General features: G+C 35.9%; 1 protein-coding gene across 3 annotated transcripts in view; it reads left to right on the top strand.

The window, feature by feature from the left end:
* PI4K2B (phosphatidylinositol 4-kinase type 2 beta) overlaps positions 1–12,532 on the top strand; it is a 28,726-nt gene extending 16,194 nt beyond the window's left edge. For 2 of the 3 annotated variants that reach the window (XM_088792625.1, XM_019743894.3), the window contains exons 7-10: positions 366–465; positions 3,354–3,487; positions 4,050–4,109; positions 10,095–12,532. In XM_088792625.1, the coding sequence (XP_088648751.1) occupies positions 366–465; positions 3,354–3,487; positions 4,050–4,109; positions 10,095–10,268 (468 nt within the window). In that variant the 3' untranslated portion in view covers positions 10,269–12,532. The remainder of the gene's footprint in view (positions 1–365; positions 466–3,353; positions 3,488–4,049; positions 4,110–10,094) is intronic. The other variant, XM_019743895.3, reaches the window with a different exon arrangement.
* The last annotated feature ends 5,129 nt before the right edge of the window (positions 12,533–17,661 follow it).

The raw sequence follows: 17,661 nt of genomic DNA, 5'->3' as shown, positions 1-17,661 counted from the left end.
AGTTTGGAAATAATCATAGATTTAAGCAATGCATGTAGCAATAAATTATCTGGGACAACATTTTAAGTCTTAATAATTCCAAGCCCTCTTCCCCAAAGAGGAAAAAAATAAAACATTACTCTTAAGTTTATAATATCAAATTTTAAAAAAAATAGTGATTACAAAATTCTTACTGATTTTTAAGACAGTCAGCCCTTCAAGGGTGAATTTTTACTTTCTGGCAACTTATTTTTTATTTTTATTTTTATAGGCTCTTCAGGTAAAATTAATTGCTCTTTAAACCTCAACAATTATGGTAAATGCTTTATGTGTTAAAAATATTCATATGCATTTTTTTATCAACAGACCGTTTTTCTCCCCTTTAGGAAACAAAGTGGATTGATAATAAAGAATCGCTTATTAAAATAGCTGCAATTGATAATGGTCTAGCATTTCCTTTTAAACATCCTGATGAGTGGAGAGCATGTGAGTATTTAGAACTTTCTATAGGTTCTGTAATTACTCCTTTTCCAGAATTGGAAGGGAATAAAATTTATGGATATCAAATAGTACAGGAAAACCTGGGTGAAGTTGTCATTCATTAGGATTCTGTGTTAGAAATATGTATAATAAATTTAAAAAATAATCTCTGTGTCTATGATTATTTCTCTTTTAAATTTCTACTGTTTATTAGTGGGATTTTTTCCATCATTACAGTTGCCAAAGATGTCTGTTGTAAAGCATTAACCTTTTATATTTATTTATTTAGTTACTTTTTTCAGATAATTAATTGGATTTTATTGATCAGATTTTCAGTTTTTTACTTTTTTTCTTTCATTGATTTATGTTTTCCATCTATTTGTTCTGTTGCATTCATCCTAGATTGCTTTCCTTTATGTTTTCCTCTAGCTATCATTTTGGCTAAACCATAGATTGGGTATGCTGCTCTATGATTCTGCTCTATAGATTCATACTTTCAGATTTTCTTTTTGACAGGAGTAATTTAGAAGCATTTTGTTTGATTTTGATTTTAAAATTTCTGGGTCAGTTGATTTGTTTTTTTAAACTGTCCTTTGTTGTTATTTTCCAGTTTCATAACTTTGTGATTTGTGAAGGTGGCTGTGAAATCTGCTTTTTGAAATTTGTTAGTAATTCCTTTGTAATCTGATATAGGGCCAATTTGAAGAACTATTTGAAAAGAATGTGTTTGGGCACAAAGTTCTTTATCTGTCTACTAATTAAAGCTTGTTAGTTGTCAAATCATATTCTTGACTTCTTTTTTGACCACTTGATCTGTTAATTTTTGAGAGGAACTTAAAGGTTTACTGTGATTGTGATTTTTGTCAATTTCTTCTTGCATTTCTATACATTTTTTGCTTTGTATTTCACATTCATAAAACCCAGTGTTTTATTTTGCTGGTGGCCTGTTCTTTTATCAGTGTAAAATATATCCCACTTTACCGTGGTCTCAGTGTTTATTTCTTTTCTTATTTTGTCTGTGGTAACATTGCTTGCTGTACCTCATTTCTTTTTATTAGTATTTACCTGGTATTCTATACTTTTTTTTACTTCCATCATTTTGTTTTAAGTATATGACTTATAGGCAGCAAGTAGCTGGATATTTTTCTGCCCAATCTGAGATTCTTTTAGTAGGGACACTTAACTCTGTAGTTTGTCTCAGTAAACTACTGATGTGTTTGAACTTTTCCTGCCATCTTTTTTTTTTTTCCTATTTACCATGAATTCCAGTTTTTTCTTTTTTTCTGTCCTATCTTTTGTTGAACTGATTTGGGATGTCTGTGTTCCATTGTTTCCCCCTCTAATGATTTGGAATCTGTATGCAAATTGCACTTTAAAAGTGTTAAGTTTAAGGTGACTACAGTATATATGGAAATTTTAATAAAGACACAGTTAGGTTGATTAAGGGTCCTGAACTTGACATTGAAGATACAGGTTTTTAACTGTCACCTTGGTAATGGAAACCATAGTGGTGTTGGCTATCACCCAGGGAAATCATGGTAAACAAATACTATTATTAGGACAATTTGTGGTACAGTACTCAGTTAATGTTTCATAAATGTTTAGTAAATGAAGGCAAGAGAGGACTAAGTGTAGATTCTGGGGGAATGGTGACATTGAAGAAGTGAAGAAAAGCCAGCAAACTAGAGAAGTGACTTAAAAGACAGAAGGTAAACTTTAAGAGTAGTATCTCCAAAGCCACAGAGCAGAGAATTTCACAGAGGGAGATGACAGAAAACAGTGCTACGTGTTACAAAGACATTAAGTAGATGAGGACTGCAAATTGGGCCTTTGGAGAGACCCTTAAGAGATGACCAGTGGTCTTAGGGAAGAGACTTTGCTAATAGAAGTTGACGGATAGGGATTGGAAGTAGAGGCAGACATAGAACAAAGGCATTTCTTTTGTGTAGTTGATCAGGGAAAGATACTAGGTTACTGCAATAATAATTACGGTTTTTGCAGTTGTTTTTAACTCTTTAAACCACAATTGCTTTTGTCCCAATCTAATAAAAAGAAAATTGGGTATAGCTTCAGGGAGGTGTGGGCCAGAGGAAAAGCTTTCTTTGGAATGGACTGTGTACTTCCCACAGTATGCAAAGAGATAGATAAAAGACAAGAAGGAATGACTTTGAAGGCAGATGTCTTCCTCAGGGCTCTCCAAATGGTAGCCATGAAAGCTGGAGGTTTTCATTGGATGAACCTACAGTGGTTCTATGGGTGATCATAGTGTCATAAGCCATATACTTCCGTGCAGGCTGAGTATGCACCATCTCTAGAAGATTTCACTTCTTTGCAGATCTTTCTAGTCCTGGCCCTTTGTAGATTTAATGGTCCTCTTGGAAGAGAACTAGAGTTAACTGGGAGCGATGGATCTTTTACTCCTTAGAGCCACTCGCCTATTTACCTACTAATGGTTTTAAAATATTAGAACAAATGGGTGGCCAGTTCCTGATGATTTGTGGCTGGAAGGGCAGGGATATCTCAATCATGATACTTGATCTGGGGCTGTGAACAACTTCTAGGTATCTCTTAATTTCCAAACTCAGGAACTAGAGAGTCAGATCTTTTTTTTTTAATCTGTTTGAAATAGTCTCATTATCAAAATTCTTACTCTTTAAAACTCAGAAACCTGACTGATTCAGGTAATACCTTACTGGTTTTGACATCTGAGCTAAACATCCAAATTTAGAATCTGAAAAATTTAGACAGCAAAGGGTAATTGTTCTTTTATAATTTCTTTCTCCTGTTCGTTTGTTTGTTTTTTGAGAACGTAGAAATTGTAGGGAAAGAACCAGGATAAATGTAGATCAAAATAAACCCTTTCTCCCACTGATTAGAATACTTTTTTCTATTAGATCCATTTCACTGGGCTTGGCTGCCTCAAGCAAAAGTTCCGTTTTCTGAAGAAACAAGAAACTTGATTCTACCATATATTTCTGACATGAACTTTGTGCAAGATTTATGTGAAGATCTTTATGAACTTTTTAAGGTAAATAAATTTTTAGTTGTATTATTGCGGAAAATGAAATTATTCTCAAATAGATTTTCTTAATAGAGCTAATTTGAAGTTTACTGCTTCAGGTATCACTTCTTGTAGTAGAACTTGACATTAACAGAAAGGAATTAGCAGTTTTATTCTACACAGGCATAAATTTATGAAGTTACACGTACTATGAGTATTCTTTGACGTGAGAATTAAAACTTGAGAAGTTGTTTTCTTCACAAGTTGAATATTTACACAATGACTCTAAAAATTATAATAAATGTTTGGTAGCCTGCTATGGTTTACCTCTCAAAAAAGCCTAACCCCATTGATTGCAATGTCATTTTAAATCCTTTCTGTAGCAAGATGGAGTATAAATTAACTACTGTTGTCATTCTAGGGGTATACAAAAATACCTCAGGTAAAAATACTCTTTCATGTTATTGTATTAATTAGGAAAGCTTTCTAATGACCTTATGTGCAAAGTTGAAGTGTTTGTTTTTCACATATTTGTTTCAAAGATGTTGACTTTTGGAATTGTAATCATATTTTTTTTTTCCTGTGATAGAATGACAAAAGATTTAGCAAAGCCACTTTTGAAAATCAGATGTCTGTGATGAGAGGTCAGGTGGGTCACCTTTTTATGCTCTTGTTAAGAAACAAAATCTCTCTTTGAAAGAGTAGTTGTCAACTTTTGTCTTCATTGTGACCCAAAGATGGAACTCTGGATACTATCTTTATGCTGAACCAAAATAGCTCAGATTATTAGAAATGAAGTTGATTTCAGTAGCATCTTTCCTCTATTGTCTTATAAATTAGATATTGTTGACCTTGTATTTTGTTTAGTAACCCAGTTACCTCCTACTGTGAATTCTTTGTCCTCATTTTGGTAACTATTTTCCTGAGTGTTACTATCTCTTCCCTCTTCAAATACACTTCCTTAGATGTTTTAGCACAGAGCTCTGTTGACTGTTGATTATTTGCTTCATAGAATATGTTTGGCCTGTGCTAGAGCAGTCACTGAATAGCCATGTCCCCAAGGTCACTGTAACTAAGTTCTCTCACCCCTTTTCCCCTCCTTTAATTAGAGATACAAGGTATTTAGTTCTGCTGGTGTGGACCTACAGATGACACGTGGTTCTTCCACTGTATTAATTAGTCGTGTTTAGATTCCAAAAGGAAGACTTGAAATGAAAATAAACTATACTGTAAACATTGTCTTGTAGTGATTTACTAATTAAATTTTTCTTCCTAAAATATACATTTAATTTAAAGTAGTCATTTGCCGCCTACCTTTTGCAAAGAAGACGAGTCTGGTTTTTGCACTGATTATTATGTTACATAACTTTAACAAATAAATATAATTAAATTAGAGAATCATTTACTCATCAAATACAAAAGAGTGCCCAAAAAATGTGCACGCATTTTAAGAAAGGAAAAAACTGTATTGAAATTATGCTGGGGGTAATTTCACTTTGAGCACCTCTTGTAATTGCAGAAGTGAAATGTGACTTGTATTCATCTTTTGTTATCAGTATTATTACAATTTTAATACAGTTTTTCATTTCTTAAATGTGTATACATTTTTTTGATACCCTCTGTATTTATTGCAGAACGAGTGCAAGAAACTGTTCTACTCATTGAAATAAAGCAGTGAGCAAAACCCGGTTCCTCTTCTCATGGAACTCTCGCTCCGATGATGAGGCCTGGGCTCAGGGAAAGGGGTTGGTTATTAGCTTGTACATTTCTGTGCTCTGTTGAATTGATACAGTGCTTTGCTGGAGTCCAGTTTTAAACAGTAAGCGAAATGGCTGGAGCAGTAGCATAGAGCCACATCATGAAGGGCCTTAAGTGCCAGAATACAGATTCCACATGGAAGGGATTGGCACAGTTAGAGATTTAGCATGAAAACGGGTAATGATGAAACTGACGTTGTTGGAAAGGCGACCTCATCTTGGGCTTCTTCTATGGACTCCCTGGAATTGTGCACTAAGTTCTGTGTATACGTGTCTTTTGGGCATGGGGGAAAACCATAGGATTTATACCTCAGCACATGGGATCCCTAGCCCAACAAAGACTAAGAACCACTGCAGAAGGTTACGCTGGACAGTGGGCTGCAAGTTTGCTCGGTGGAGGAAGAGTCTAGAGCCAGGGAGCCTCTGGGGGAACTGTTTTGGGTAATTCAGGCATGAATGAAGGGCTTGGATGATCACTGTGATTACCACGCAGAGGGTCACCATCCCAAACTATGTTTGAGCTCAGTTACCAGGCATAAATAATGATGCCCTAATTTGACCTTTTTGTTTGAAACAAATTAATCAATATGCTCCATCTTTTGGAATTCTCTTACCATTAAATATATATCTTTATTTGAGGAATATTTTAAAATAAAAGTTGTAAATAATTTTGTTAATTTTAGTTAGTATTCGGTTGGTGCAAAAGTAATTGCAGTTTAAAAGGTTAAAAACAGTTGCAAACACTGCAGTTATTTTTGCACCAATCTAATACATGAGGAACTTAAATTCAAATTAAAAAATGCTCGTCTGAAAAGATACGGAGACATTCCAATGCTGAGGTCTACAGAGATATACCAGTGTCTATCTGCTGTTTTAGGTTTCTTTATTCATATCCTGTCTCCACAAAGGAGTTAAAGTATTATACAAATGTGTCAAATAAAATAGAAAAATGACAGGATCAAGATCTGGGGAAAGAAACAAAATGATACCTTCTTTATATGTTTTAATTTAATTTTACTGTTTTTTAAAATTTGGTTTTGACCATCCTGATGGCCAGAAAGAGTAAGGTACCTAATCATGTACATGGTTATGTAGCTCTCTAGTTGACACTTTTTTCCTTTTTAATCTGGTGTGAAAAATTAGGTAGTGTTTTATATTCTAAATTCAATACTGCTTATGAAACAGATGCTTAACAAACATAAACAAATAATAGTAACCTCTACTCCAGTTCCAGCCAGTTCCTTAACTGAGTCAAAATACTTGTGATTTTACCATCATTTATAATTTTACCATAAACCCCTCTCCTCTCCAGTTTTGCCAACTAACTTCATGATTTGTGCTTTGTACAACCAAGTCTTTTGCCCTAGTTTATAGTAAGTCTTTAGTTTTGCACACATGATAATCAGTGACATGCTCTCATTCTTCACATAAAGCTGTGGAATGGAGGTAGGAACTAGTATGAAGGCATTTCTTTTAAAATCAGGACCAGTAACCACTATGTTTATGAAAGTTAAAGATAAATCGTGTTTTAAATTTTACATTAAATAGCAGTAGGTCATGATGAGATTCAATGAGATCACGCATTTCCCTTTATCTCTGTGCCTATTTGGGACACTACACCTCAGAAAATATTTATGGGCAACGTGAAATATATTGTATACATGATCTGAAAAAAATGGTAGAAATAATAAATAAAACTGTGCTATGAATGCACAGTGAACTTGTACTCAGTGATTGGTCAACCAGAATCTCATTTGTAGATTCAGTAACAATTGATGTTAAAGAAAATGAACCTAACACTTCAGTACCTCCTGAGTAGTTGACCCTTTACTAGCTATTTATGTTTGTTGTCATATATTCTCATAATAGCTGTCCATAGTCATCTGCATTTTCTGTGGAGGAAACTTGGCTCAAAGGGGTTGAGGAACATCTATAAAATAAGGGGGCCTGTCTCAGTCTGGCGAATCTACAACACTTAGGCATTGCCTCTGCCTGGGGCCTTGCTCATCTCTTCTCTGGAGTTAATGATCTAAGCGGCGGCCTTACCTATTTCCCTGTCTCTCTTCCACATTAGACCAGAACAATCTCTCAACGCAAATCCAGACATATCCCTTGTGACGTAAAACGCCTGTGAATCATCTGTATGTACAAGCTCAAGTCCCAGTTTTGAGCACAGTCGACAAGACCCTTCATAGTCTGTCTCCACCCGTCCACCTGCCTTTATCTCTTCATTTGCAGCTTCCCCTAAGCCTGGCCACTCTTAAGTGCTCTTCATTCCCATTTTTCATTTCCCAGTGGTGCCCTTGTGTGTGTTGTACTGCTTGCTTTCTCTCCTCCGGTGCCTTTTCCTCTTCCTCTAGAGAACAGTTTTCCTTCACGCTTCAGCTCTGTCTAGGATTCCTAGGCTCTTTCTTCCTGCCACCCAGGGAGTTCTGATTTCCACGGCACTCCCTGGGAATATGCTGGAGTCACATTTTACTCAGAAATTTGATGTTAAAATCAGCATATTGAGCACATTACTATTAAAAAAAATAGCTAGATCAACCATAAAATAGAATATATGTGGCTTTGTAGAGATAATGTAGTACTTCTTATGCCCACTAAAATTTGAGGACCAGTGAACTAGTCTAAAGGAAAGAAATCTGCCCTTGACATAACTACACATCCCTAACAAGTTATCACATGTGCATAGTTGGAGAATTCTAAAATGTTTCTTCTTGCCTGCAATATTTAGTTTATTTCTAAAAGAATCTTCTCTGATTTAAACATAACACGTGAGTGCTCAGGTTAGCTGTAACTCTACTGGGTTATGCTCAGTTCTCATCGGGGGAAAAAAACGTAATAATAGATTGGTTTATCCTTTGAGAAATGAAAAAATGGTGCTATGTGGGGGAGAGGAACAGATTTGAAAGTTGGCATAGGTCCACTGTTGTTAAAGTGTTTGTCACACAATATTGCTGTTACTTGTTCACATGGCTGTTGTTTCTAGAATGTGAGTACTTTTCAGGCTCATACGATTTTTTTCATGGGGAGGTGTCTTCTCTTCTCCCCGACACAGTGTGTGCTCAGTAAATGTTTCTTTAGTAAATAAGTGCAAGATTATCAAGTGTTTTCTCAACTCCCAGAGAAATATTAATATTTAGGATTGAATAATTTTTGCTATTAGTATATATTTGAAAACTGTTAATCGTGTAGAATGGTGTTCATTTTCTTCTTACTATTCTATTTTCCAGAATCTCTACAACAGTTATGTATTGTTTTAAAGTCAGGAAAATATTAGATGTTACTTAAATTAGGGTTTTTAGACTTCACATTTTTAAAACAAGTAGAGGAAACTCACCCAGGACACATAAATCCTCAGCCATGCTGGTGCCCACATTTTATTTTCATGGTAAGAACAATACTTAATACAACTTGTAATCCTGGTCCTTACCATACCCTAAAAGAGCACTGCACCGAGTTTTCTTCATTTTACACACACACAAAAAAGAACAATGCTTATAAGTGTAAATTTCATGAAAACTTTTTGTCTTGTTATTCCGATTTAGCCACCCTAGAAGATTTTAAGGGAAGACTTAAACAGGAGCCTAAAACATAAATGCAATGAGTAATAATTACGGTTGTTAGAAATAATTCCCTGATGTGTTATAATACATACTTTAAATCTCCTAGGCTGTAAACCATCTAGTTTATACTGTGTAAAGGATTATGAAGTTCATGTATTAGTGTGGTTTTATATTGAAATCTTTATGCTTATCACTACTGAATAGTCTTTACAAGATCCAGTAAAATGCATATCATCTGTATATTAGGTATTTCCAAATATCTGAAGGAAACATCCTTATTTCTAAAGTGCGTAACAAGGGGAATTTTTTTTTACCTGATATGCAGGGAAAAATGAATTATTAAAATTTTATTTTATCTAAACAGTAGAATAGGCTGTAAGCTATGTATTAAGTTTCATAACCTTATTTATATGCTCAAGTAACAATTCCAAGGGTATGTGTAAACCTGGAATGTAATATAGTTTACTTTCCTTAGTTTTATGTTTTCTATTTAAGAGTAAGCTCTTAAATAAAACTTTATTTTAAATGGCCACCTTCCCAAATTCTCTAACCCAGGGCTTGCCTACTGGCCCTGCATCATGTTTTTTCATGACACTTACTGTCTAACATTGTATAATTTATAATTGTATAATTTATAAGCTATTGCATAATAAACATTGTTAAATTATTGTATAAAATAAACATATATAATAAACATTGTATAATTTATAAATAACATTGTATAAAATAACATGGTACGATTTACTTATTCATAATGTTTATTGACTCCTCCCCCTACTAAAATGTAAGCTCCATGAAGGTAGGGATTTGGTTTGGTTGTTTTACTGTTGTATCCCCGGCACTTAGAGCCTAGCACTCTAGGCTCTTGCAGTTAATTAGCTGGATGAGTGGATAAGGCAAGTAATTAGTTAAAACCAGACTATTTAGACCAGTATTTGTTTAGGTTCTATGTCAAATGGAGTATGTGGAACCATTCACTTTATTCAGTCTCTGATTCCACTGCTCCTGGACGTAGGTGCATTGTAGAATATTTTAAGGTTACCAGTTGGCAAAAGTTATTTAATTCTGATTTTATATATGCATACATACATAAACAAAGAATTAAATATTGTGTATATGTGTGTATATATATATATATAAAGTTACATGCATCCATGTAATATGTATTTATAGCAGTTACTCATCACAATCTGTATTGGGCATAAACGGATGAAATAAAAGTTGTAATTATGGATAAATGGTTAAAATAATGTCAGTGAACTGAAGGTTGTTGTCTTTTTGAATGGTGAAAAATCTCTCTTCTTTTCACAGATCTTAAATCTTACTCAGGCATTGAGAGACGGGAAGAGTCCTGTCCAGCTGGTACAGATGCCTTGTGTGATTGTGGAGCACAGTCGAGGTGGAACTCAGGGTCGGATTGTCCACCTCAACAGTACTTTCACCCAGACTTTCCATTGCAGGAAGCCGTTTTTCTCCTCCTGGTAGCAGATGTAAGAATAAGAGAAACAAACTGGCATTATTGTGTTATTAAAATGTAAGATGGATTTACATTACATTACTGTACAGTAATGTAAATCTGCTGTTAAGAGCTCCAGTTGCCAAAACCTCAAATAATATAAGTCTTTAAAAGGTTATGTTTTGAATGTAATCAAAAGTTTACAGTTCTTTGTCTAAATATTAAATTTCTATTTCAGGGAAGAAGTATATCTCCCATATTGTATTTTTGTAGAATAATTGTATTTTATGTTGTTGTTAGTTTAAAAGGTAATTTCATGGTTTACACATTCTGAAATGACTGTAATTACTTTAGAATTCCAAACAGAAAAATAAGGTATTTGTTGACTTTGAATACAACAACTTTTTATATATTTTTTAAACATTGTGAAGAATGTTCATTTTAACTCTTCTTACATTATAAAAGGCCTTTGAGAGTGAAACTGCTCTTATGAACTCTAACAGAGTAGTTAATAGAAAAACAGGTAAGAATAAAGCAGTGTTGCCTTAATTTAAAAGCTGCTATTTTAGAACTTGAATAAGTACTCCTAAAATGACCACTGTTAGGGACTAGAAAATTATATCTTGGTTAAGTAACAGATGACCATTTTCTTTTTTGTACTTAAGAATACTTTTGGTCAATTATTTTGTTATAGTGAGAAAAACAAACTAAAGATACCCCCTTTTTAAAAAATGGAAACATTCAACTGAGAATTGAAGAGAATTATATAAATTAAGGTAGATCCTTAGTATTTTGAAATTCCAAAATAGCATTAAAATTTTTTGTTTCTTGCGTGGGATCAATTCTTTAATCAGTTAGTACTCTAGAGTACTAATCTTGTTCAATTAAGTACTTCAGTTAGTATTAAACTTCACTGAAAAGTAAACCATACCTCAAAGGGCATATTGGATTGCATTTTGGGGTCCTACAACATAAACTTTTAAAAAGAATAGTATACTATTTTGGGGAATTTGGAATTATCAATGTTATAATTACAGTCAACTTTAGAATATCAGCCCTAATTAAAGGGGAACATAACAGACATAACCATAAAATCATTTATATTTGATTTTGAATATCAGTATGTCTGACATCCTGGGAATTTGTAGCACTTTTAACTCACCAAGTAATTTAAATTGAGAAGAACTCAATATGAAGATGTGATTCAAAGAAGCAGAATTTCATTCTCTTCTTGAGGCTCCAAACAAATAACATCACCTCTGGGACTAAACTGGGCAGTTTGTGGTCTGGCCTTTGGTTTTTTGAGCTTTCTGTCTTCTGATTATTTTTTTTTAATTAAGTATTTTTGTGTAAAAAGGATTCCTATAGGTTAAGTAAGCATGGAAGACAGATGTGCAGTTCTCTCTCCCTTCACATCTTTTTCTTGGTCCTTGTGATGTGGGAGTGAGAGTATGGTGTCCAAGTAGAAGTCCATTGAAAATCTCTGTTCTCCTGCCTCCCCCAACCCTCCGCCATCTTAATGTTGAGATGATGGAAAACTGGAAATTTAACTGAAGCTACTATCTTTAGATAAATACTAGTAATTGAAATGTGCCTTTGAAATGTGTTCTAAAAGAACTAAGATGTTATGATGTGGGTACTGCTTTCATAAAACAGTTTCTTTTTCTTCAGTATTTTGAGAACTGCTATATTAATTTTTATAATGGAAAACTTAGTAAATCGCTACTGTTTTATATCCTAAAATTAAAATGGTGTGGAAATATTTTTAAATGGTCTGACCAGGCCAGAAAAGTAAAGTTGAAATATTTAAGATGTGATTACAAGTCAGAGTACATTGGTTATATTTTGTAAATTTTCATGAACTTAACTCTTATTTAAATATTGTGTTAATATGTTTTCAATGAGTATATTTATAGTGTCAAACATGGTAGACTAAAGGTAATAATGAAAACCATTGTCTTAAGGCTAGATTTCTCCTGAAGTATGTATATTGAATATTTAGAATGTTTGTGGACATATTTATGTTTATAAATGATGCCAAACAACCATTTTCTTACTTCTTATATAAGCGGTATAGTTTAATTCTTTATAATTCCAAAATATGTATTTAACTGGAACCTTTATAATTGGAGACATTTTAATTTATTTAATTATATGCTGCATTATTCTCCCAAGTTTGTCAGCAATTGAAGACTGTGGAAACATGGTTTCTTGCAGACTTGAAAACAATTTGATTACATTTTTTTAATCTAAAATACTGTACTAATGGTATTAAAACTTTATTAAAAAATGATGGTGACATGTTCTTTGATCAGATTACATCTTAAGTCCTTTCACAGATAATATGAAGAGACAGGCAGCGTCTTATGTTTTATAGTCTATCTTCTTTCCCATAGTTGCTTGGGCAACTGTACAAAGTTGTGACAAAGATTCTCAGTTTGCTCTACGTTTCCAAGCCTCCCTTAGTTAGTTTGGGGCCATGTGACTGAGTTCTGGCCAGTGAGATGTGGGGACAAGTGATATATGTGACTTCCAGACCTGGTAATAAAACGCAGTGCCATCACAATCAGTGGCCATGACTGAACTCGCTCCTTCCTGTATTCCTGTTTGGCTGTAAACAGTTTGCAAAATGGAAGCAGCCAGGGCACATGAGTCACTGCTTGGAAAGCTACCAGGAGGTCTTCATTGGACTGTGACATGAACAAGAAATAAATGTTTGTGTTTAGTCACTAAAATTTTGAATTTGTTATTAAAGCATAGTCTGTCCTGTCCTGGGCATTATAATGTAAATAGAAAATATAAATCATTTTAAAATAAAACATCAATTATAGGAGGCACAATGGCAGCAGCAGCGGGTAGTTTTTTAATCTCCCCAAATCCCAGTGGAGTTAAGGTATAGCAAAAGAAAAAAAACCCTACAAAACTGACGTCATCTTCACTAAATTCAGTAATAGACTATCCCTATGAATCCCAGAATCAGCAGTTTGGACTAAAACCATCAATAACAACAAGATCACACGGGAACAGCAGTTTGGAGGAGCAAGCACAGAGAAAGTAAGGGAATTGTAATGGTCCTAAGAGCCAGAGAACCCAGAATTTGCCGGCATGTACTCAGCCCCAAAGAAGGCGTCCACACTAGTGGTGGCAAGCTCAGCTGGTGGATCCAGGGCATCAGGAGGGCTCCGTTCCTTGCTGAAATCTAGGGGAGAATCCGTTTCCTTGCCCTTTCCAGCTCAGGGACGTCCCACAGTGTGTGGCTTCCTCCGTCTTCAAAGCCAGCTACCATTGGTGGAATCCTTTTCTCATCCAGTCACTCTGACACTGACTCTTGCCTCCCTCTTCCACTGTTAAGGACCCTAGTGATTACACTGGGCCCACCCAGGTAATCTAGGATATTTTTCCTATAGTAAGGCCTTGCTGAAATGCAACCTTAATTCCATCTGCAATTTTGAATTCCCCTTTGCCATATAATATGCATAAATTGTGGAAATTAGGACATGAATACCTTTGGGGGCCTTTCTGCCTTCCACACTTTCCCTCTGAGATCAGTTACATGACAAGGTTGCCTGCTTTCCCTTGTCTTACTCAGTACTGTACTGTGGAGCCTAGCCAGCGCAGTAACGGCCGGAGAGAGGTCACAGGTCTGAGGGTGGGAAAAGAAGAAAACTCATTGTTTACAGATGACAAAGTTAGGCATGTAGAAACTTCAAAAGAATCTACCAATATTAGAATTAGTAAGTGAATTTTGTAAAGTTTATATGAGAGAATTTAGGAAGATGCCATTTACAGCAGCAGCAGAACAGAGTTCTAGGAATAAGTCCAACCAAAAATGTACAGGGTCTCTACACCGAACTGTAGAAGTATTGAGGAAAATCTGCAGCGAATATGACAAGATGCCCACACACTTGTTAAACTCTGAGTGGTAGGTAAGTGAGTGTTTTTATATTCTGTTTCTCTGTTATGTTCCATCTTTCAATTTTTTTTTAATAAGCTTTTATATGGGAGCACATTTACATGAAGGCTTTGTTTGTCACCTTTATTAATTAGCTAGGGCCGCCATAACAAAATACCACAGACTGGCTTAAACAAATTTATTTTCTCACAGTCTGGAGGTTGGAATCCAAGGGGCCAGCAAGAGTGGTTTCCAGTAAGACCTGTGTCCTTGGTTTACAGAAAGCTGCCTTCTCACTGTGTCCTCACATGGCCTTTTCTCTGTGCACTCACATCTCTGGTGTATCTTCCTCTTATAAGGACACCAGTCCTTTACAATTAGGGCTCACCCATTATGACCTCATTTAACAATTCTTTAAAGGCCCTAGCTCCAAATATAGTCACATTGGAGATTAGGCCTTCAACATATGAATTTGGGGAAGACCCATCCATTTCAGTCCCTAACACCACCCAAAGTAAAAAACATCAAGTACCTGCATATGACATAGTCTCTAATGTAACCAACACCAGCCTCTACCTTAACCACTACTGTCGTCCCCGCCACCTTAGTATTCCATCATATTCCTGATGGAACACTGACAGTAGGGACACCCACCTCTAAATATTTTCTCAAGTGTGGTCTGAGAGGCTTGCTTCATAATAACGTGTAGGAACTTTTCAACCTGGATTTGTAATCATTATTTTGACTACTGAGATAAATGTCTTGCTTACTTACTGCCGGGCTCTTGGTTCTGTTTGATGCAGTTGTGAATCCAAACCATTTACTTCTCAGTCATGGCAGATACATGAATTTGCTGTAGCCCTTTTTCATTTCCTTTATAAAATCCCAGCTCCTGAGTGGATCACAGTTTGTATGGTGGCTATAAATCCCTGACTTCAAACATTTACTAAGTACTCACTGTGTGCCAGATTCTCAGAAAGGTAGTAGGAATACAAAAATCAGGAAGAGTCAACTCTTGGATTTACTCTTCAAATACTGCTCAAAGGAATAAGGAAAATCTGCAAATGGTAATAGGTCTGAAATCAAATATTTTCTAAGGAATAATGTCCTTCCTAATCTTTGTATGTCCTACACCTGCACAGGTCTACCTTCGCCTCTTAGATTGTAAATTCCTTGCCTGCAAGGGAGGGAAAGTAAATGCTTTGTAAACTAAATGCTTGGCTGCCTTTGACTGGAGCTCACAACATTTCTGTTATTTATAATAGAAGCATGTTTTCCACACCTAGATTTCTCTTGGGCTGTGGAGGGTATGGCTTTCATTCAGCCTCTTGGCCCATGGATCAAGTAGTGTGAGTATATCACAAAAATGCATTTATCTAAGTAAACTGTGTTATTAATCAGCGTCATTTTATTTAGTACATTTTAGCCTGCTTCAGAATCCATGTAGAGTTCTTTGAGAAAAATTCTTAAGCTTTAAAGTTTTTGTTCTAAGTAATGCAATAGATGAAACTTCTGTCATTTCAAAATACTGTACACTTATGTTCTAATATTGCTTATCTTCAATAAACTGAAGTTATGCCACAGTTCCCTCCGGACTAAGAGTTTGAGATTGGAATAGACCTATATTTAAGTCCTGGTTCTGCCCCTTATTAGCTCCGTGCTCTTGTGCAAATCTCACAGTCTCCCAGAGCAGGTTTCTCTCCACATGTAAAATACACGAGCTAATGGCGATGGCAGGTTTGTAATGAGGACGAAACAAGGTGTTTTGAGAAAAGTGCGGTACAAGTTCTGTTAGTTATAGATGAGGTTTCCATCCGAGAAGCTATCTGTGTGTATTAATGGCATGTTTGGATTTTTGGTTTTAGATGATGTAATAAGGCACGCATCCGTGTTTTTGGGTTTGGGGGCACTGCATAAAGGGAGTATGTGCACACACAAATTTCTAGGTTTGACATCGTCTTTCCTGGAGCACGGTGACCGATTTGGAATCAAAAGGCTATTTTAAAGTTTTTTGTTATGTGACATGAATTGATTTGGGATTGAAAGGAAAAGATCCCTGAGGTCACCAGGTGATAGAGTTTTATCCGAACCTGACTCCCTGAGAAACTAAGCAACATTTCAAAAGATTTTTGTTCAGAACCCTGACACCAGTTCCAGCCCATGAAATGCTAACCGGGCAGTTGGTGACTCTGCATGTCGCCTTGTGGGTTCTTTTAGACCTGGAAATGGAAAGCATGTGCTACCAAAACAAGGCAGCTAATCTATTCTGTAAGCAAAGAGATGTGTTTATTTTTCCTTTGACTCCAGGAGCCCTGGCTGCTCCTCAACCTCGTCTACGCTACACCATTCTCACCTGACAGTCAAGGCCTCAGAAACCATTGCAGCCCTCTGAAACGGCAGAAAACAGAAAACTCCGGGAGCCTCTCCCGAGTCAGAAAGTTGTATAAACATCGGGCTGATCTCTGGCCTGCGAACTGGTTTAACCAGATTCAGTGACACTCAGGGCTGAAGGCCTGTCAGGGTGAATAAAACTGCCTTTTATCTCTCAGTGTAACCTTGGGAATAATCCAGAAAGCTATTTTACTCTTCGAGTGTTTGTTTTAAATTGTGGTACTTGAAGGTAATCAGGAACTGCATTTAAACCAAGGTGCTGGTTTAAACCAAGGTTGCCACTACCTTCGCAAAGTGTTGAAGCGATTGAACATCTAGCTACACTTGCTATCCATGAGGAGTTGGAAATGCATAATTCTCTGAATCTCTAGCTAAAATGCTGCTCATTTACTGGATAGCATCCACCCTAATATGTTTTGAGGGTAAATATTACCTTTAAGTTTGGAAAGTCTGTGGCTCAGAGAGGACAGCTTATTATCGCTGATGTAGAATTTGCAATCATCGATAGAGGAAGGCAATAGAAAAAGCCTTTGACTCTGAATGAAGATGTGGAAGGGAAGCAGAATATTCCATTCCCAAATATGCCACGTGGGCATAAGGATTATGCCAAAGGCAATTACAAAGCACACTCAAGAAAAGTTCTCTGCCTATTTGCCTAAAAGCAGGACATAATTTGTAAAGATGTTTGCTCCTCTCCTCTCTACCAAGAAGGACAGAAGTTAATCAGTGGAGACAATTCTAGACGCTCATCAGTTCAGAGGGCACCAGAGGCATCTACATAACAAATCTTGCTAAAACTGACCTTGATCTACCATTAGTTTCCCCAAAAAATTTGTTTATCTTTGTTAAGATGCTATATAAGCCCAAGTTCTAATCACCCCTTTGAGTTACTCATCTCTAAGTGCTTCTATGTGTGTGCTTGATGCAGTTAATAAACTAATAAACTTATGGTTTGGGGTTTTTTTTTTCCCCTTGTCTTAATCTGTCTTTTCTTTGTCTAATTTAAAGGGCCTTAGCAGGAGAACCTAAGGTGGGTAGAGGAGAAAGGTGAAGTGGAGGATAGCAGGCAGATTGACAGGAATTGTGGCAGGGGAGAGTGGAGAGAAGGGTTAGCTGGTCTTGCCTGGAAAGGGGCTGCA

This window comes from Rhinolophus sinicus, chromosome 1 (assembly GCF_057876585.1).
Source record: "Rhinolophus sinicus isolate RSI-liver-muscle chromosome 1, RSI-T2T, whole genome shotgun sequence".
Lineage (NCBI taxonomy): Eukaryota > Metazoa > Chordata > Mammalia > Chiroptera > Rhinolophidae > Rhinolophus > Rhinolophus sinicus.
This window is presented reverse-complemented; position numbering and strand designations above follow the sequence as displayed.